At 38.7% G+C, this 22,858-nt stretch overlaps 1 protein-coding gene across 3 annotated transcripts in view; it reads left to right on the top strand.

Annotated features, from left to right (window-relative positions):
• The window catches only part of stk33 (serine/threonine kinase 33), a 43,984-nt gene that overhangs the window by 9,128 nt on the left and 11,998 nt on the right, over nt 1-22,858 (top strand). For all 3 annotated transcript variants that reach the window (XM_049465396.1, XM_049465395.1, XM_049465394.1), the window contains exons 2-11: nt 2,171-2,242; nt 8,259-8,375; nt 10,807-10,920; nt 11,059-11,163; nt 13,332-13,470; nt 17,722-17,831; nt 19,687-19,774; nt 20,104-20,179; nt 21,390-21,502; nt 21,608-21,693. In XM_049465396.1, coding sequence (XP_049321353.1) covers nt 8,295-8,375; nt 10,807-10,920; nt 11,059-11,163; nt 13,332-13,470; nt 17,722-17,831; nt 19,687-19,774; nt 20,104-20,179; nt 21,390-21,502; nt 21,608-21,693 — 912 coding nt within the window. In that variant the 5' untranslated portion in view covers nt 2,171-2,242; nt 8,259-8,294. The remainder of the gene's footprint in view (nt 1-2,170; nt 2,243-8,258; nt 8,376-10,806; nt 10,921-11,058; nt 11,164-13,331; nt 13,471-17,721; nt 17,832-19,686; nt 19,775-20,103; nt 20,180-21,389; nt 21,503-21,607; nt 21,694-22,858) is intronic.

Here is a 22,858-nt window from a genome sequence, read left to right as displayed (position 1 = left end):
CTTGCCTGTTTAGCTGTACATATGTTTTCCTTGGGGTGTATTTGGTCACTAATTGTCAAATATGTTTCCTGTGATGATGGTGGTATATTGTGTTATTGTGGTTTTTTTTTTTTAAGAATTCAGAGGTGGACTTTCTGGTGTGCTTTGGGTTATTGTCCTGCTGCAGAACCCAAGTACGCCTGAACTTAAGGTAACAAACTGATGGGGGAACATCTGGGGAACATGAAAGAAACACATGGCTCCTGGCTGGTCGGGTATGATTTGAGGAGGCATCTAACTAAGAATAGTGTGATAGTGTGATACCTATTATCTGCTTGCCTGAGTAGCTGTACATATGTTTTCCTTGGGGTGAATCTGTCTTATTGTAACTGTCACTATTTGTCAAATTCTCATCATCAAACTCTGTGATGATGTTTCCTGTGATGATGATGGTATATTGTGTTATTTTGAAAGAGGAAATTGACAAACACATTTCCCCAAGCTTTTATATTTATATATGTCTGGGGGACATGGAAGAAACATGGCTCCTGTCTTGTGATTACGGTCACTATTAGTCACATTCAAGCTATGAAAACTCTGCGATAATGTGTTATTTGTGTTGATACTGTGTTTTAATGGCCAATAGAATGTAATTGAGGTGTATTATTATGGTCTTTAATCTGAAATATATTGAACATACTGTGTTTGTATGTGTGTGTGTTGACAGTGCACAACTCTATACTTTGAATCTAATTTCAGGCCTTGTGGCTCTTTAGGTCTCGTTTGGTCTATAGTGCTTAGACCCATAATTGCCACTTGCAGCTATATTATTATATGCATTTTTATAAGAAACAGACAAACAAATGCCGACAAACTTTTAGATATATTCAAGAAAAAATCCAAAATCAGAAATTCATATGTTATATATATATGTATTACACACAGAATGATCTGTTTTAAGTGTTTATTTCTTTTATTGTTGATGATTGTAAATGGTTACAGCCAATAAAACTCCCAGAAATCAGTGTCTCAGAAAATAGGAATATTAAATAAGACCAATTGGTACAATTGGTACAGTGTGGGCAGTGGGCCAAGTCCTGCTGGAAAATGAAATCCACATCTCCATATAAGTTATCAGCAAAGGAAAGCATGAAGTGCTGTAAGATTTTGTGGAAAAACAAAACTGCACTGACTTTAGACTTGATAATAAAACACAGTGGATCAACACCAGCAGATGACAGACATGACTCTCTAAACCATCACTGATCATCAGTAAATCTGGAGGAAGTGTGGAGTGACACACAGTCTAAGCTGCTCGAGGCCTAGTGTGAAGTTTCCACCAATAAGTGATGGTTTGGAGAGTCATGTCATCTGCTGGTGTTGATCCACGACCCATTGGTCTTATATAATATTCAAATTTTCTGAGATAGTTATTTTTCATTTCATGTTTTCATTGGCTGTAAATCATAATCATCAACAATAAAAGAAATAAACACTTAAAATAGATCACTCTGTGTGTAATACATGTCACACCTAGCCACCGTTTCACTGTCCTGAGATCAGCCTCTCCGGATTACTGAGACTCCGCCCTCACTCACCTGAGGCATATTGGCTAATTACAGTTGTGTATGTGTATATATATTGGGACTCTAGCTCTGTTTCTCTGCGAGATAATGCCACTCTGTGACTTTATTGAGCGTTATTCATCCTGTGTTTTGGTTTTCTGGATTTTTGACTATTTGCCTGTTTTTTCGACTGATTTTTGCCTCGTGATTTTTGTCATTAAAGCTTCTCTGCATTTGCATCCCATTACCTGGTCTGCATGTTACAATACATCTATATAATACACCAGAATTACTAAAATAAAGTAACTTTTCAATAATATTCTAATTTTTTTAGATGCACCTGTAGATATAAGAGATTTGGGGAACATGGAAAAAACTCATGACCCCCGCTTTTTTGGTATGATTTGAGGAGGCATCTAACTAGCATTTACTGTATCTCTGTAAAATCGATAGTGTGATCTCTATTATCTGCTTCTCTGATTAATTATGTGTAGTACATCTTCTTTGGGGTGTATCTGTCTTGTTGTTAAGAACACATTCTGTCTTTATAGGTGTATTATTGTGGTCTTAAAACTGAAATATTTTGTATTTTATGTGTTTGTTTCTGTGTTTGTTTGTTTGTGCAGGTCTAAAGTGCTGGAGGAGACGTTAATTGACATGGCCTTCACGCAGACTGCTGCTGCTGCTGCTGCTACTTGGTGAGCGAACATCCTTTCATTCCACTTAGTCTAATGGCAGCTCCTGAGGTGACAGCATCAGCAACAGTATGTATGGGATGATGAAGCATATCCGAGCGTTTCAGCCCAGGCAGAGTGCTGTCAGGCTGTGCTATTACTCGGCCCGCATGCTCTCGCGCTGCCGTTAGAAATGTGGCTTTTATGTCATTTACACAAAGTGCTGCGGCTCTAATGCGCTCCGATTCCGATGAGTTGAGTTGAGTTGACAGTGAGCGTCTGAGTTATTTTGCTGCCTCTGCCTCCGCTTCTGTTAATTCTGTTAATAACTAATTCCAGTTAATGAATGTCCAAGAAATTCCCCTTGTTCTCATGCTGCGTGTGACGTATTGTTGTTTCAAGCCATTTAAAAGCCAAAGCACAGTATCTGAATAGGACTGCACAGTGTTCTTTTGACTTAAAAATTGCAAAAATATCTCAGATATGGCAGATATATAAATGATTACAGGTGTTCTCTGATTAGGCACTGGCTTTTATCACTAAAAGATATCAAATTGCTTTCACTGCTGCCCTTTACAATGTTTCTCAGAGGCTACTTAGGGTAGTGTTCCTCCTGGTGAGAGATTGGTAAGTGCTAAACTCTCTAAGACATTTTGCCCAGACTTTAAAAGTCTTCTTCCCCTAAAATACACTACTCTCAGTTGGAGTTGTTTATGATGCTGCACATGAAACCCTTCCTCAACCTCTTCCTCATTGTCTGCAGCAGCTAGAAAAAGAAAATAATCAGAAAAACGAGTCGATCAGTAAAAAGCACAGTGTCTATGTCAACCCGTGAATAAGTATTCATGGCCACGCCCAACTCGGCTCGGGACCGCCCACAGGCAGAGCTAAAGCCTGGCGGTAACGCCGTCTCATCAGATAGGAGATAAGCGGTAGGAACAGCATGCAGTTCATTCCTGTGTTATTTGTGCGAATAACACATCAGTGTTTATATACTTTACCCAGTAATTCAGAGCTAAGAAACAAATGGTTAGAATTAGTCTATGGAGGAAAAACACCACAAGCCAAGTACAATTGAGATAGGTAGGTGTAAAACAATTTAAAACAGTTCTGTTTACACTAGTTAAAAGTAAAAATCCACCCCAGGGTTTTGTTTCAACTGCCTGGTTCTGCTGCTCTGCTGCAGCTCAGCTTACAAAACCCCGGGATGGATTTATTTTAACTTTCTGGACCTGGAATCTACCCACCTCTGTGTATAACTATAGGTTAAAATAGGATCTCCTGTGGATTTGGTGTTTTACTCTGAGAGACTCTTAGACTAGGACAGTATAGGGTGAACTGCACTTAGCAGGGCATTATTACACATGTTATAAAGTAACATATGACATTGCAAAGACTAGTTATTAGTGTAAAATGTCTTTATTTTAAACAGTTTCTTACTGTTGTCCAACTTGCTGCCTTGCTGTGCTGTTAGCCAATTACTGACATGTTGAATCACTGACTTTTGGAAAAATTTGGTGAAAATCGCTGTATTTTTTAATATCGCAGTGACCTCACAGAACAGTGAAATATTGCAGCGGCAGCCCTGTTTCTGACCACCGTTTGACCCTCCGTCGTCTTGCGTTTGTCTTCAGCCGTCTTTCGAAGTCTCTCTCTTCATTACTTGAAAGCCTACACCCTTCTCTTGGCTCCTGCTCTGGATCCCACACCGGGCAGCTTAAGAAGTGATGGTGATCTGCTCTAAGGCCAGACACCTCTCTGACCTCGATATCTCATTTCCTGCTTCGCCGCGGAGCCCGAGAGCCCCGGTCGCGCCGGACCCCGGCTCCCTGATACACTCATCACACGCCTCCAAACGAGCCGTGATTGAGCTGATTGGGCTTTTCCAGAGCCTGTCACAATCGTTTTGATTAGCAGATAGACGGGCAGTAATAGGAAGACTGCACTGTTATGAGGGGGCTGTCAGCAGGCTCGGATCACGCTGCGGAGAGACGAGAGGTTAAAGACACCGCTTCCTCCTTAATAATTAATCGCCGCCCGTGTGGCGGATCCACTTCGCCGGCTCCCAGTCATCAGTCTGTAATTGCTTTACATTTAATTTGGCTTTGGAGAACGCTTTTCAACTTGAGTAAATTGTACTTAACTGGTAATGTGGTGATTGTGGGGTAGAGAAAGAGAGGTGAAATCAGCTAATTCCGGCTAATACAGGAGCTTTGTGATTGAGTCAGGGCTTCCAACTGGTATTTTTCAGCAGGATAATGCTCGACCATACGCAGCAAGGATTTCCCAGAAATGTCTCCACCAGAGTAAAACACTTTTTATAGTTGCTATACATTTAATATGGCTTTGGAGAAGGCTTTTTTTAACTTAAGTAAATTATGAGCTGGTAATGTTAATTTAGGGCTTACAACTGGCTTTTTTCAGTATGTTATAGCTTTTTCTTTAGGTTGGCTTTGGAGAAAGTTTTCAAACTTGAGTAAATTGGGATTAACTGGTAATGTGATGATTGTGGGGTAGAGAAAGAAAGGTGAATTTAGTAAATTCAGGCTAATATGTAAGCTTTGTGACTGAGTCAGGGCTTCCAACTGGCATTTTTCAGCAGGATAATGCTCGTCCATACGCAGCAAGGGTTTCCCATAAATGCCTCCGCCAGATTACAACACTTTGCAAAGCCTGGTTCATTCACAGGTTTAATCATAAATTAAGCATTCAGGCATGCAGGACATCCTGCAGCCAAATGTGTTGCTGCCTCTCATGGCAGGGCTGCATTTGAACTTTAGTAAACTGGTAATGTGGTGATTGTAGGGTAGACAAAGAAAGGTGAATTTAGTAAATTCAGGCTAATATGTAAGCTTTGTGACTCAGTCAGGGATTTCAAATGGCATTTTTCAGCAGGAAAATGCTTGTCCACACACATCAAGGGTTTCCCAGGAATGCCTCTGCCAGACTGCAACACTTTACGAATAGGGCCGTTCCATATCGTATCGTTTTTCATTTTTGAATATCCTGAACGATATTATACCGTAAAATATGGTGCCTTATGACCCACCCCTAATTATCACATCAGGGTAATACTTTTTTGCCGTTTTTATCAAAAGAAAAATTCACACTGTTCTCATTTCCAATTATATATCTACTAGAGACAGATTATATCTGTACAGTAACATTTATTTAACTAACTACTACTTTTAAATTCAGTTTATTCAGGCTAATACGAGAGCTTTGTGACTGAGTCAGGGCTTCCAACTGGCACTTTATAAACCTTATTGGTTGCAGGTTTTGTCATCATTCGAGCATTCTATCATTCAGGGCATCCTGCAGCCACATGTGTTACTGCCTCTCATGGTAGAGCTTCTAACTGACCTTTTTCAGCAGGATAATGCTCATGCCCTGTGTGTTTATCCCATGTCTCTGTCCCTGTCTTCAGAGGGCTTACCTGTTGCTTTGTAGCTCCGCCCCTTGTTACCTGTTCGCTGGTGTTTCCTGTTTCCTGTCCCCCGTTCGGGTGTATATATAGTCCCCCTTGTTTCAGTATCCATTGTCTGTGGTTGTATGTCCTATCGTCAATCAAGTCTTGTGTGCCAGTGTTGGTGCTACCTGTATGTACTCCGTGTTTCTCAGGGTTTTTTTTTTGTTTGTTCTTTTGTTTGTTTATTTTGTTAATAAATCACACTCGCAAGTGCGTTTACTCTCCTAGTCTCCTTCCTGCTCCCTACCTGACAGGCTTAGTCATTTATTTTAATTTTTTTTGTTTATTTTATGAGTAAAACAGTGTCTGTGGCTCCTCGAAGAGTCTTAAAATGTCCTAAATTAATTTCTAATATGTTTTAATAAAGTTCTGCTTTTAATTGCAAAATTTCATATGCAATTTTGCTTAATGATTTTTTGATTTATGTCTGTTTGAAAATGTTTGTTTACTCTATTAGGTTTAAGTTAAGTCACTGTGTTTTTGCTGTTATGTTTTGTAAAGGTCTCAATTTTATCTCTGACTGGTTTTAAAAAGTTCTAAGAAGTCAAAAATTGTACATGTATATGTATGTATATCATATATGACTCTACAGAGAAAGAATGCATGTCCCCAGCTGACCCACTGCTGAACCTGTACTACGGCACAAAGCCATTTGATAACGGTCCACATGTTCTAGCCTTAAATAATATTCTTCTCTTTTAATATTTCATCAAATTATATTACTTGGCTATTCCAAGAATTTCATCTGTAATGATCATATTTCATTTTATATTAAGTGAACCTAAACTCCTATTAAACTTAATTTGTTTAGCATCTTTGACAAGTGTTATAAAAAACCCTCCATAAATCAGATTATGAGACGAAAAGTAATTATTACATTAAAGCGAAATGAGAAAGATAAAGAAAGATTCATTGGAAGGAAAAAGAAATAATGAAGAATTCCAGGTTCATTTCTAAAAGCTGTGTATTAAAGGGAACTCAGGCCTTGCTCTGAGAGGTTAGGGTCACTACACAGCTAACACTTTTTGGTTAGTGAAATGTTTTTTAAATGTTATTGTATAAATATATAGTAGGGATGTATAATCATATACTGTTTATAGTTATCGGCAGATTTTGCTGATATTTCAAGCCGATACTTGCTGGCGTTTTTATTGTATGTTGGAAAAAGACAAAACAATCCTGGCTGCGCTACTTTACAACACATTGTTTTAAGGTGCTTTTTATTTACTTGTTTTTTAATTAATCTGTTACTTAAAAAAGAGGGTTTAAAACTGTGAACAGTCTATGTAAGAATCAAATAGATAAATACATGGGAAACCAAAAAATGGGAATTTTTCAAGAGAAAACTATAATTTTATTGTTTGAATACAGTTGGTTAAAAGCTAAAATGTACATTATGACAATGTATATGTTGTGGGGTGTGTAGTTTGTCTGTTAGTCATAAATATGTACAATTTATATATTGTATATACATATGCAATGCCAGGTACCTGCATCGGGCCAGAATTCCCACATTAGTGCATCTATAGTTCTTAAAATATTTAATCTGTCACGTTTTGTGGATGTTTTTATTTAACCTTCTATTAACGTTGTTACAACATCACTTGTCTCAGTTTTTGAATTTTTATTTTTGGGAATTATATATTAACCTTTTCAATATGTTAGTATTCGTCTAGCTCGGCATGTTATAATGCAAACAATTACATTACATTTACAGCATTTAGCTGACACTCTTATCCAGAGCGACTTACAAGATTATTCCTATTACAAAGGTAGGCCAATGTAGTGTTAGGAGTCTTGCCCAAGGACTCTTATTGATCTAGCACAGTATACAGCTCTGGAAAAAAAAATACGAGAGCACTTAAAAATGATGAGTTTCTTTGATTTTACCAAGTTGAAAACCTCTGGAATATAATCAAGAGGAAGATGGATGATCACAAACCATCAAACCACCAAACTGAACTGCTTGAATTTTTGCACCAGGATTAAAGCAGCATAAAGTTATCCAAAAGCAGTGTGTAAGACTGGTGGAGGAGAACATGATGCCAAGATGCATAACAACTGTAATTTATTGATTTCTGAACTCCTAAAACTTTATGAATATGAACTTGCATTTTCTTTGCATTATTTGAGGTCTGAAAGCTCTGCATCTTTTTTGTTATTTCAGCCATTTCTGTAAATAAATGCTCTAAATGAGAAAAATTTTATTTGGAATTTGGGAGAAATGTTGTCTGTAGTTTATAGAATAAAACAACAATGTTCATTTTACTCAAACATAAACCTATAAATAGCAAAATCACAGAAACTGATTCAGAAACTGAAGTGATCTCTTCATTTTGTCTAAAGCTGTTGTGACACAGACCTGGAATTGAACCCCAGTCTCCCACATGGTAGCTCACTGGCAGGCGGGGGTGTTACCCACCACACCAACGACGTCACATGTTTTTAAAACGTTCCTGCAACATTATTTGTGTATTGTTACAGGCTAACCTTACTGGAGCCTTTTTAAAACGCTGCTAAACATTCTTGTAATGTTTTCTGTTATCTGGGTAAAAACTGGTTCTTTTTCAGGTGACTCAGGCTGATGGTTCTGGAGCTGATAAGGAAATGGCCTTACAGTGGACCCGTGTGAACAGTGCTGAGAAGAAGGTGCCGCACACTCGCATTGAGGATGAGGCTCATATTCAGGTACCAGCTGAGCCCGTGTGATACATTCAGAACACCTGTAACACCTGTACCGTGGCCTGTCATTATAATTACATTATCAACTAATTGGACAATATATGGACATTACCTCAATAATTTTCGTTGACCTTGGTATCAACTATGATGTAATTCTTAGCGGGGAAAGCCTGTTAACATAAATGAGCCAATATGTCTACTTTGCTTAAAGTAGAACTCCGGTGTAAAATGGACTTTTATTGTAGTAAAACATGATAAAAAGTTCTTACCTCTGATGAACAGGACACCTCCGCTCTCCCACAGCGTTCAGAGATCCAGAATTTTTTATAGTTTATCCAAAACACCCTTCAGACTGGGTGAGACAAGGCATAATTTACCCTGATAAATCACTTTTTACACTGTTATCCAGCTCAAAGTAGCTCCACACCTCCTTACTAGAATCCAGAGAGCCCTGACATTTAAAACGAGGCATTAATAACTTAAAAAGTGCAGAAGAAGCCTATTAAAATCCTCTCTTTACATCCTATAACTCTAGCTTCAGCTTTGAGCGCCGTCATTACTGAACTGAAAATAACATAGACATATATATTCCATATAAGATTCCTGGCGCCGGCTGCTACGCTATACGGAGTCTATGTATATATATATATGTCTATGTTATTTTTAGTACAGTGATGGCGGTGCTCGGAGCTGAAGTACAGCCTTATAGGCAGGGCTCTCAAGTTTTTCTCCACTGTTCTCCTTCAGTTGTTCACCGACGTGTGTTTCAGAACTTTCAAATTGGACAGTTTTTCTTGCCTGACACTCTGGCTGAAACTCCACCCTCTTTGACTAGGTCTGCCTAACAACAGAGCGATCTATATTCTGATTGGCGAGAGTACATTATAATATACAGCCGATGGATTGGCAAGCATGAGAAATACCATGTGTGGCGTGTGAGCGTGTGAACTCGCTGAGGTGCGTGTGTCACACACTCAAAGCGTGAGACTTGCACAGTGCAGAGCAGGCTCGCCAAATGACCGATAAAACATGGCTGACTAGGCCAAAAACAGGTGAAACGCACATGTTTACAGAAACAAAATAAAACTGTAAAACTAATAATAATAATCCCATTTTGGATTAGAATGAGGTGGTTGTGATTTATATTGCGTATGTGTTCTAAATGTACCTTTTAAAAGAGTAGAAATCTGTTGGCCAGGATTTTTTCAATTGTCAGCCTTAGTATTTCTATTCAAGCATTACATAAAAAGCTTTCATGTTTGATAAGGAACATTACTGAAAAGCATAAGTGTAATTGTAATAGAAAAAAAATATTTAAGTAAACCTGCTGTCAATGATGTCAAAATATAATGAATTAAATCGTAAAATTGTTTTTTTCCTAAACTTTGTCTAGTTTTTACGTCTATTTTTAAACCTGCAGAATTTGGGTTGATTCCTGTTGCTGACCTGGAATTATTAAGTAGAGTGGAGAGAAAACAGGCAGCTTCTCCAAGTGTCCTGTAGAAGATTTCAAACCCTCACATTTTCAGAGTGTAAATAAGTTATTTTACTGCAGAAAAAAGGGTTTTGTATTACCTACAACTGTAGCCCTTATACAGGACAAGGCATTCAAAGACTTGTACAATACTTATTTTGAGTACCTCTGAACAGAATCTGACCTGATTTCTGTAGATAAACTGAAATATACAGGCACACTTTATCAGATTTTCTATTAAAATACATTATTCTACTTTCTAAAATTAAAGAAATACTCATTTCTTAACAGTCATTTACTGATATTACAGGGAAAGAGAAAGCGAGCTGAGTCTTTTCATTTACTTTATTAGGTTTAAATCAGTAACTTTAAAAATGAACTTTGCTAATGTTATTTTTTGTGACATATGCATTCCCATTCATCTCCACATCTTGACCTGACAGCCCTTTCCTCATGTCAGAGCTCCCCTAAAGGCCCGGAGGCAAATTGCACCTCTTTGTGCTCTTGATTGGCCTCCTCCTCTCTGGAGGCTCCCGACTGCTGTCTTTGCCAAATCCGCAGCAGGCAGTGCTCAGCCTTGCATGCGTTGAGATAATGATCAAGTTAATTAGACCTGAGATTGAATGAACTGCGGCAGCAACTTAATCATTTGTAACTTGATTAGAAATACTATATTCTCTCAAACTCCAGAGACTGGCAAACTTGAAAATTAAGTTCCACTTTAAGGATTCAGGTCTCGACTTAATGGAGTGTGGGGAGGCTGGAAAACAACCCCCCCCCCTCCTACCTCCTCCTCCTTCCTCCACCACCCCCTTCTACTCCTCCTCCCCCCCGCCTCCGCCGCCCTCATTGTGTCCCCATTAAGGGAGCGATGGAGGGTTGTTTACTTTTAAAAGGATGGAAAAAAAGAAGATGTGTAATACTTGACCTAATGCCACCAATGTCTTCATTTGGATCCTCCAGCAAATCTACTCCTTCGGGACGAAACTGGGTCAAGGTAGCTTCGGGGTCGTCTGCGAAGCCACTCACATCGAGACGCAGAAGAAGTGGGCCATTAAGAAGGTGAACAAAGAGAAGGTAGGTCTGTGGTCATCGTGTTTCACGCCGCTGTCTCAGATGATGGATGGAGGCTTGTCGGTACACTTGGCTCATATGGTGCCATCTGATAATGATGATGACGATGTTGTTGGCGTTATTCTATGTGTGTGCATGCAGGCTGGAAGTTCTGGGGTGAGGCTGCTGGAAAGGGAAGTGAGCATCCTCAAGCAAGTCAACCATGCGCATATTATCCATCTGGAGGAGGTCTTTGAGACGCCGAAGGTAAGAATAAGCAAGACCAGGCTAATGCCAGGTTCACACTACACAACTTTTTTACTGGTTGTGCTGTCACAGCAAGTCCTTCAGTTGTTGAGACTTTTACACTACAAGACTGATTTGCGACAAGAGGTCACAAATTACAAAATTTTTTGCACTGTGAGAAATCGCAGACTCACCTGGCTGCTCTCCAGAAACATGTTTATCAAGAGAACACACCAAAACTAAAATCACGCAAGAACTAGCAATGCCATGACAGAGAATCTGTATAGAGGAGAATACGCACTTAAAGTGAGTAAAGCAATTGAGCAAATAGACATTCATTGGTAGTGTGCCTTATAAAATAACATTGCTGTTCCCGTAAATGAGCTGCTGGAGCTCCTTTAAAGAGTCAACCAGGTAGCAGCACCGTTAAAATAGCAATCCGCCAAAGTCAGAGCTCATCTGACTCTTAAAGGGAAGGATAAGCAAGAGACACACTGATTGGTTTATTATTTCACGTTACACCCAAAACTAAACACACCCATTATTAGTTAAGAGAATATGTACATGCTTTTTGTGCGTTTCGAGTTGCGCAAGGTGTACTTTTCCCGTTGTTACGATAGCAAAGACACACTGACATGTCCTAAACCAAGCTGTACAGTGCACGGTTGACGGCTCGACTAAAGATCGGTACATGACTGATCGGCGACGCAGGGTCACGATGTTTTCGCTGTGGGAAATTGCAGACTCACCTGGCTGCTCTTCAGAAACACATTTATCACAGGAACACACAAGAACTAAACACACAAGAACTAGCGATATGCCATGCCAGAGAATCTCTATAGAGGAGAATACGCACTTAAAGTGAGTCCTAAAATGAAAGGTGTCCATATGAAGCAACTGAGCAAATAGACATTTACTGATAGTGTAAAATAACATTACTGTTCCTGTAAATGAGAAGTGTTTGTTGGACACGTCCAGGTAGCTGCACCGTTAAAATAGCAATCCACTAAAGTCAGAGCTCACCTGACTCTCGAAGGGAATGAAGAGCAAGAAACATGTTGATTGCGACACAGGGTCACAATGTTTTCGCTGTGGGAAATTGCAGACTCACCTGGCTGCTCTTCAGAAACACATTTATCACAAGAACACACCAGAACTAAACACGAAAAACATGAAAACTAGCATTTAAGGTGGAACAGACAAATAAAAAATACAAATAAAAAACGCTAATAAAAGCTAATTTCAGCTCCCCATTACAGAGGAATTAATAATAATAATAATTGCTGCACCACCTGCCCCCTTTCTGAAGATGTACGATAAAATACACCCAAAGTTAACTAGTTAACCAGCAGCAGCAGTTAGGTTGCTGAACTTTAGTGCTCCATTGTTATAAAGCTATATATCTGTATTAAGTTCTTAAAGGGTTTCCCAATTATTTTATTAGAGGGAGGATTTCACCCCTTTTCTCTAATGACTCTGTTCTAAGGGCAAGTGTTACACATAAAAAAGGGTTTTTGGGTACACAAGATAAATGGGATTAGGCCTTTATCACTTCTAAATGTGATTTCATTTGTAAACTAGTCTTAATCAGGGGTTCTTAACCTAGGGGTTACATCCTATTACACATAAGCCCAACCCCATGTCTCTTTTGTTCTCCTACTCCTTGTTTTGAAGTGTAACCCTTTCCCTTGAAACAGAGAACAGACGGTCCAGATGAGAGCCAGTTTCATCATGGTGTTTCATAGATAATAGTCTCTGGATTCGCAAAGCTGGTAGAGACAAACCCCAAAAGACTTGAAGCTGAAATTGCATCGAGAGGTGGATCTACTCTATATCAAGTATTGATATAGGGGCCTAAATACTTTTGCACTTAAAATCTCAATAAAATACTTTTAAATTTGTGGTTGTTGGGTGACAAAATGTGAAAAAGTTCAAAGAGGTATAAATAAATAATTTTTCAAGCCATTTTAGCAGTTGGAAAGTATCACATTACCAGTTGTCACCCCCACATCTACTCAGAAAATGAGTGTTAATTAATTGAATTAGTTGGAAGAGGTGTGATAGAGATGGTGAAATATCAGGATATGTAGAACAGAAATATTACAGCACCAGAAGTGTGAATCTACGGGAAGCGCCTGCAGTAACTGAAGCTGTGTGTGTGTGTGTGTGTGTGTGTGTGTGTTTTCCAGAAAATGTACCTGGTGATGGAGCTGTGTGAGGGAGGGGAACTGAAGAGACTCTTACGCAAAAACAAGCGTTTCAGCGAGGAGGAGACCAGACACATCATCAGCAGCTTAGCCGAGGCTATCGTCTACCTTCACAAAAAAGGTATCGCCCAAAAAAAACATCTATTTAATGCTGCAGACCGGAGCCCCAGTGGGCGTGGCTAAAGGGCAGAGCATATGTCAATCATTTTCGACTGCAGCCAATCAGATACTACACTTTCGTTGTCAATAATTTTTTATTAAGCCAATCATCAGACAGACCAAGCTGTCCATCATTTTTTACTGCAGCCAATCACCTTAACAGATCTGAAGCTGAATGTGCTACTGTAGTTAGTCCTGCCTATATGCCGCTCTTAAACAGAAGTAACTGAATGAAAACGTTAGAAAAGCCCTGACTTTAGATCTTTTTAAATCAAAATTTAAAATACTTGTTTTTCTGGAATGGCACTTTTGTGTTTTTTATATACATAGATATACATGATGTAATGCAATTACTGCAATAAAGGGAAAAAAAACATAAAAGTGCCATTCCAGAAAAAAAAGTATTTTAATCTTTGATTTAAAAATATCTAAAGTCAGGGCTTTTCTAACGTTTTCATTCAGTTACTTCTGTTTAAAAGCGGCATATAGGCAGGACTAACTACAGAAGCACATAAATCTGTTGAAACTGTTAATATAGTATTTTGTAAAATACTTATTCACATTCAGCTTCACCGCTGTTCAGATGTTTAAATCGGACGTTTAACCGGTAGCAGCGCAGTTTCCGCCTTCGTTTGACAGATCTGTTAAGGTGATTGGCTACAGTAAAAAATGATGGACAGCTAAGTCTGTCTGATGATTGGCTTAGTAAAAAGTGATTGACAACGAAAGTGTAGTATCTGATTGGCTGCAGTCGAAAATGATTGACCCATGCTCCTCCCTTTAGCCACGCCCACTGGGGCTCCGGTCTGCAGCATTACCCTTCTCAAAAAAACTGCGTATCAGATGCTTATTAAGACCATACTTGATATTGAGATTCCTGTGAGCCCCCAGCTGACCCTGCTAGGTGACTCCTTACTCTCAACAGATGGGGAAATTGCTAAAACTAACATTAGGTTCATTAAACTGGCTTTAGTTGCTGCAAACAAATGTGTTGCTCAGAAATGGAAATGCAGTGAGCCTCCTACTTCCTTAATGTGGATAAAAGAACTCTATTCTTATGTTCCATTTGAGAAGATTCTCTTTAATTTAAGAAAAAAAGCCTAAGATATTCAAAGCAGTTTGGGGAAAATTTTTCACTTTTATGATGTCTTCCAACTATCTTCAACTACTACTAGATGAGAATTGATATACTAAGTAATTAATGACCTTAATATGATAAGATTAAATATAATACATTTAAATTTGTTAACTATCACTTCTTTACATTTATGAATGTATATATCATTCTATTCTTGCTTGACCTTTGTGGGTGGGGTGGGGTGCGGGGTTATTGTTCATTTATTTTTTACTTTTCTTCTAATTAACCTTGTTATACAATAACTGTATCATATATTGATAGATGTATGTAACAACCCTTGATTGATTAATAAAATAAACATATTGATAAAAAAAAAAAAAAAACCTGCTTATCACACAAGCTGTGCTTGGTGTAATCACATATAGCACAAATTGTTGGATATTGTGAATTTGAGTAGGACAGTAGTTCTTAAGAATAGTCCAACAATATCCAAGTTTTGCAAAATTCTCATAATTCAGTCATTCAGTATAAGAAGTCATAATTTAGTCATCTGAAATGTTTTTAGTTTTAGTCTATTTTTAGTCGACTAAATATCATAAGAATATAGTCGACTAAAACTACAGTTAATTTAGTTGACTAAATTGGGTGTAAAAAGGGTGTAAATGTAAAGACTTTTTTATCAGTTTCCTTTAATTATTAACTATACACTTATACGCAATAAAAATGTATTAACCAGTTGTGTAATATTATTTATGTTTGAATGTGAAATATATTTATATTTATATATTGTATATTATATTTATATATGTATGATTAAACAGCGTGAACCAGCAGCTCAGTTTTCTCTGCTAAGAAGCGTTTGTTGGACACGTCCAGGTAGCTGCACCGTTAAAATAGCAATCCACCAAAGTCAGAGCTCACCTGGATTACTCTTAAAGGGAATGATGAGCAAGAAACACGCTGATTGGTTTATTATTTCATGTTACGCCCAAAATTAACACACTCATGATTTATTAAGAGAATTAACTCGTTTCAAGCTGCGTTAGGTGTACTTTTCCCATCGTTACGATAGCAAAGACACACTGACACTCTCTAAATCAAGCTGCACGGTGCACACGGTTGATGATTTACCTATGTGAGTGATGAGGGAAGAGCGTCAACTATCCAGCCAGAGAGAGCATGGCCAATTGGGGTCTCTCAGACTCCGGCTGCTGATGGACAAACACAGGATTTGAACCGACGATTGACCTATCAGAGCCACAATACCTCCGGTTACAAGACCTGTGATCTTCTGGGATTAAGCCACACAGTTAGTTAGCTTGGCATATGATCACATCCTTGATTTTTATCACAGTTGATTTTCTTTTCTTTCCCCCAAACAATCCATATTAACATTTACATTCCTATTCATGTGATCTCATTACAATTGAATTATTTCAATAATGCTGCCTTTAAAAGGCCGGCTTGTACACAAATTGGTCGAATCATATCCGAGACCATCAGATCATAAGCAAGACCCCGGTTGCTTTGTTCCTTTTGACGTGTGATAATCGCTCTTCTGATGAGACCCACATTAAAGCTCTTCACTCTTCCCCGGGTCCGAGCTCGAGCCTCCATTCTGAGATCATGAGATAATAATGAACAACTGCCAGACTAAATATCAACCTGTTTTAATTGAGTCTGAGGGGTTTATTTGAAGATGCTCTGCAATTTTCCCCCCTTTTTTCTCTCTCTCCTGCTGAAATCTCCAGTTAGAGGCAATTTAGGACGTTGCTTGGCAATGAGACACCATTACATGGGGCTAATGAGTCATTAACGGCGAGCAGGGGAGGAATACTGATTAATAGGTGTGTTTTCCAACAGTCCCCAAGCACTGGTCTGCCTTACATTCAGAGAAGCTAATGATGGCGGACCGTAGCGCATTGTGTGGGGTTATGAGGGTTCACTATTTTATTAACTGTACACACGCACTGGTCACGAGTTCATTATTCTCATTTATGTTAAAGATCATTATGCGCAGAACCATAAAGAGGTGTTATGATCTCCAGTTCACGGCTGGAAAAGACTGAGGTCACCATCATTAAAATGTCAGCCACCTGAAAAGCGTGGTTTAACTATTAGGCTTCTGTTTTAAAGTTTTGTTTATTTGTTGAAACACATTTTCTAACTGTGCTAAAGTAAGGCCAGTGAGTAGAGTGATTTTCTTTTTCTGTTTATTTTAATTACAACTAGTACTTTCTAGTACTAGAAACTATGCATGATGTTCATTACTATGTTACACCTCGCCAAAATTCTGTTTTCACTCCTTCGCCTACATCGTTTAAAGAGCAGTAGTTTGTGTATATACTTTATATATCTACACTGTTGGGCGTGGTGGTCTCAAAATAAGGTGTGTTCAGGTTTTTGATTTCTGGCGTATTGCTATCTTGGCAAACACAGAAAACACAGGAGCTTCACTGACTGAATACAACCTAGACAGATGTCAACAGTCAGACGTTCATCGCTATGGAGGTGCTGATGGAGAAGCAGCATGACCTACTGTACTCCCTCTCTCTCTCTCTCGGACTCCGGCTGCTGATGGAGAAGCAGCACGACCTAGTGGACTTTCTCTCTCAGACTCTGGCTGCTGATGGAAAAGCAGCATGTCCTACTGTACTCTCTCAGACTATGGCTGCTGATGGAGACACAATGTGCTGTTTTCTATCTCTCTCTTGGACTCCACTTGCTGATGGAAAGCAGCATGACCCGGAATTTAAACCAATTATTCTTGGATCATAGTAACAGAGCCTTATGGCTTTATTGGTCAGCGTCAGGGAGAACGTTGTGGAACATGTCAAACTAGCGATAAAATACCAAAAAATTCTAAAAAACATGCTAGTCTTTTCATCGGACGCTCCGACAGCGATGCTCACGTCAAATTACTGCTCTTTGACTGCGTCACACTACATGGACCTTTGTCGTTCGAGACACTGGAATTCAGATCCGATGCAGGTAATTTATCAGCTTCGAAAAAATCAGGTCAAAATCGGGCTAAATTAAATTTGTGTATCTGATCCGGACAAAAGCCTATTTATTCTTTTAAAATGTAGTGTTTCTTGTTGTTGAAAAGTCTTTCTTCTTGTCTTTCTGCTACAGATATCGTTCACAGGGATTTAAAACTGGAAAACATTCTTGTGAAGAGTTATCAGTCTGACCACGACAGTGACGACAATGATGACGGCGGCGAGCGCACAGTCAATATCAAGGTGAGACTACTGTGCAAAGTAGGGGGTAAAAAAAGAAAACCTTTGTTTTTTCTCTCCCGTGTGCTCAGGTATGTGGTATGGCATTCACTCTCGCGTGGCTCTCCCGCCACCATGCTTCCCTCTCGTGTTCCGGACTCGCTTTAAACACCGCCTCATTACACCAGACCTCCCGCGTAACGCTTTTTTACTGTCGCAAAACCTTTCAAAAGGAAACCTTGCCGTGACGAGCAGCCTCTCCGAGACAAACGAGCGGCCGGGCCTCAGCATGCGGCGGCGGGCTGACGGGAGGTGGCGGGAGCTGCTACCTGGAGCGGAGGGGTTGAGAGGAGCCAGGGCCAGGGGAATAAATCAGAGCGCCCGAGGGGCCCGGAGACAGCGCTGTCCGGCCCCTGTATAACAGCCTTTTATCTGGCAGAAGGTGGTCATCTCTCCAGGATATTTATCCTGCCCGCCCCTAACGGCCCGACTGAAACTATATATACTGCTCATATGTATTATTCATCGCGCCAGAGAGACTGAGTGTGTGTGTGTGTGTGTGTGTGTGTGTGAGAGAAAGAGCTGTACTTTGCTGGAGACCCACTGCAGAAGACTGTTGCCCCGCCGTAAATATTCAAACGCGGGTCTAGATGTAAAGGGAAATGAAGGCATAAAGAAGACGTCTGCAGTATATTACATTAACGGTATAACTGTACAGCAGGGTAGAGTGTAACCCAATAGGCTTTGTTCTAGGGCTGGATGATATTGTATAAAAAAAAAATATATATATATATATATATATATATATATATATATTCACTTTTCATCAGAAGCTATGTGTTGTTGAGAGTTAAACACAATATTGCAATAATTTAAGATGTATTAATATTGTTGTACACCTCTAGTGGGAATGAGTGATAATTTAGGTTGTATAACCTTGGATCTAAACAGTTCACACTCTACTAAAATGATGGTCATGTGGGAAAGAGCAGCGCTTTACGTGAAGTTTCAGTTTCATCTTCTCTAGCATCAGAGAAGCTATGTGTTTTTGGGAATTGGTAAAGTACTGCAAAACATAATATTGCAGTACTGTGAGATTGCATGATATATCATTTAAGCATCGTCATCACAATGTTCGCATGCGCAATAGTCACATCGCAGGACGTTTGATGTCACTTAAGGGCAATTAAATTGAACATGTCCTACTGTAGTGTTTTGATTCTTGACACAAGAAGTAGATACACAGTGCTGTCTCTGTGTCTGTGTGAGTGACAGGCTGCCTCTGCCTGAGAAGCGCGAGGGGGGAGGGGGTTGGGGGCGCGAGAGGGGAGGGGCATGAGTAAATATGAGGTCCAGTTACAGCTGAATTCACGCTTTTAATCCCAGAAAAACAGAAAACGCTCTGATTTACCTTTCAAAAGTCATTTAAACGCCTGATTAAAGGGCTGATTACTGTTGTTTTGCTGTTTTCCTCGGATTTCGAGAGCTCAGCGCGGTCTCAGCTCATATATCGCGATCATATATAGCTTATATATTGTGATATATATAATCAAACCTTTTAATCAGAACATTTGCAATGTAAACCTTTTCCAAAATCGTGCAGCCCTACTTTGTGATGTTTAAATATTTTTGTGGGAATAAGTGTTAATTTTGGTAATGTAACCTCAGATCTGAACAGTTCACACTCCTAAACTGACGCTTATGCACTAAAGAGCTGCGCTTCACATTGAGTTTCAGTTTCATCTTCTCCAGCATCACTGAAACTATGTGTTTTTGAGAAGTGATACAGTATTTAAAAAAAAAATGTAGTGATACTTTGATGTAAATTAATATTTTCGTAGTTTTTGTAACTTCAGATTGTTGTTTTTTTTTGTCTCAGGTCACAGATTTCGGATTGTCCGTGCAGAAAGGAGGAGTTGGCAGTGAGAACATGCTGCAAGCCACTTGTGGAACACCTACCTACATGGGTAACACACACACACACACACTCACACACACTCCAAACACTTCTCGGCCTGTGCAGCGTGATCCCATTTGCCTGTGATTTGATCAATTAATGTTGGCTGGTGTAATAAGTTGTATGAGGGCTGATTAAAAGGCGGCGGTGGAGAGGGGCTGACCTAATTTAAGTGATGTGAAGCTGATAGCGTTTGAGAAGAGCGGCGGCGGCAGTGGCGGCAGTGGCAGCAGTGACGGCTCCGAGCTGCTGACACCATCAAACGCCAGCCGTCAGGCTTCAGACACCAGAGAGGCCGCCGGCGTCTTTCATTATTGACGTGTGTCTTTACCCTCTCAGCACCTGAAGTGATCAATGGCCACCAGTACAGCCAGCAGTGTGACGTGTGGAGCATCGGTGTCATCATGTACACGCTGTAAGAAGATCCTGTCCTTTCATCATGTTTACACACCTACAAACACTCAAACTCACACTTACACTGCACGGTCAAAAGTGTGGGGACTCACCTGCTTATGATGCATTTAGCTACTTATTATAATTACATAAATACATATAAATATACAGTACCCTAAGGTTTGTATACACCTTAAATTATTTTTTTTTCCATTATTTAAGAATGTTCTGTATTGTAGATTAATACTAAACTCATCCAAACAATAAAGAAAAACATTATTATTATTATTATTATTATTATTATTATTATTATTATTAGTAGTAGTAGTAGTAGTAGTAGTAATAGTAGTAGTAGTAGTATTATTATTAGTATTATTATTGATATTATTATATTATATATTACTAATTATTAGGTAACCAAAACATCCGTGCTTATTTTTTTCTTTTTACTTTATTTACTTGTAATTGTTCGTTTGCAGTTTAAATGCATGCACTTTAGTTTTGTAGTAGATTTTGCAGTAGTATAATCTTGTTATAATATTGTAGATCAATACTAACCCAACTGCAACCAATGCAGAAAAACATATGGAATTATTTAGTAAACAAAAAAATATTAAACAAACCAGAATATGTTTTATATTTTACATTTTTAAAGTAGCTCCTCTTGTTTAGATGATCAGTTTTGAACATCTCTGCTGGATTTTCACAGTCAGTTTTATGAGGTAGAGTCACCTGGAATTCAGGCTTTCAGTTAACAGCTGTGCTGCTGAACCCATCAAGAGTTAATTACTTGAATTTACAGTCACATACCTACAATAAAAATATATGTTAAATTATATATAAATATATTTCACATTAGTTTTAGTCGACAATATTCTTATGATGTGTAGTCGACTAAAACTAGAATAAAACTAAAAACATTTCAGATTCAACATCCTGAAAAAACTAATTAAAACAAATTAAAAGCAATTAGATCATCACAGTAATATTTCTTCCAAAGTCTAGTTGAAAGTCTTTTGTACTAAAAAGAAAACAAACAAAAAAAAAAATACACTGTCTTTTATCTGTAATAAACTTTTATTATCGTTATTTTTTTGGGAAAAAACAGCAAATAAGCAGGTGTCCCAATACCTTTGATCCTATACTACATACATATACACTAAAAATAGTGCTAAACTTTTCTGTTTTGCCAGTAAAGAGGTTTGTCAGTGACTGTATGTGTTTTTCTACAGGCTGTGTGGAGAGCCTCCCTTCATATCCAGCTCTGAGGAGCGTCTGTTTGAGATGATTAAGAAGGGAGAGCTCAGCTTCGCGGGTCCTGTGTGGGAAACCATCAGTGATGCAGGTGGGCTCACCTGTTACTGACATTTATAAAAGCCTGAGTGACTGAGTTTCTGCGTTTCTGGCGTATACAATAATAATTGTGGTGTTTATTTTATTTAATCAATAGCCAAGAAAGTGCTGTGCTGTTTGCTGAAAGTAGATCCAGCTCATCGCATCACAGCCAGCGAGCTGCTGGATAATCCCTGGGTCAGGGTAAGAATGTACACATCAGTCTTTGTACAGATGATACCCTCACAGTTTTGCTGGAATATCTGTGAATAGGGCTGGACAATAATTTGGATGGTTGGATTGGATGGGTCTCCCATGCGCCCACGTGCTCCAAGTGCATTTATTTGTACACCTGATGAAGGTGTATGATACATGATAATAATAACACCTCTACGAAAAGCAGAGATGTAGTAATGATACAAGATGTTGCCACACATTACAAATACGTGCTGTAATTTTTTATATCATGCTCTTTAACGAAGAAATATATATATATATGTGTGTGGGTGTGTATTTACGTATTCATGGCCCTGCTTTAAAAAGAGGTCTATATAAGGATCTGAAATTCAGTTAATACAAACTAGTCAGTAAGTTCTTTTGAAGTAATACCTTTATAAAGTCTGACAAATAGTGTAAACATAACATAACATAAAATTAAAAAACATAAAGTTGTTTTATCAATATATTTTACCAGAGTAGATTTCAAACTTTTCTTTCAACTCCTCATTTATAAGGTTCTGGTGATAGCCTAGAGTGAGGAGACCCAACCAATATGGCGGCAATGCTGGATTACACTCCAGCCCGTAATGAGGCGTCTACGTATATTATGTCTATGTGCATGTCTTTGTGTAACCAGGTTACCTCTGCGTTGTGTTGTGTGGGTAGTAAAGAGCACGGACACCAAAATAAGAATTTAAATTAAAATAAAAACCTGCAGTGACTGGTTAGCATCTAGATTCTCATTTCTTAATTAGCATTCCACCTTAAAAATTCCACCTTAACACAATCTAAGCCCTAAAAACACATAAATCTGTGCTTTAACTTGAATTAAATAACAGCAACATGTTATTAAACAATTCATTGATTGAATTAGCCACTTGTGTGTCGAAATTAGAACAGATAATTGAGTATATGAGCACAAAATTATGGAGCTGCACCATAACATACCTTCTATAAATATGGCCATTTCCAGAGAGGAAGAGATTTGGGAAAGCAGCTTACTTTTTCCCTCTCTCACGCAGGAGCTGCAGAGACTCCGCCCACATGGACATATTTTAAGTAAATTAAACTATATTTATTGGTTATATTTAAGTTTATAAATGTTTTTCTATCGATAATTTGACCAAGAAAATAAATAAATTGAAAGAAA

Source organism: Astyanax mexicanus, chromosome 16 (genome assembly GCF_023375975.1).
Source record: "Astyanax mexicanus isolate ESR-SI-001 chromosome 16, AstMex3_surface, whole genome shotgun sequence".
Classification (NCBI taxonomy): Eukaryota; Metazoa; Chordata; class Actinopteri; order Characiformes; family Acestrorhamphidae; genus Astyanax; species Astyanax mexicanus.
This window is presented reverse-complemented; position numbering and strand designations above follow the sequence as displayed.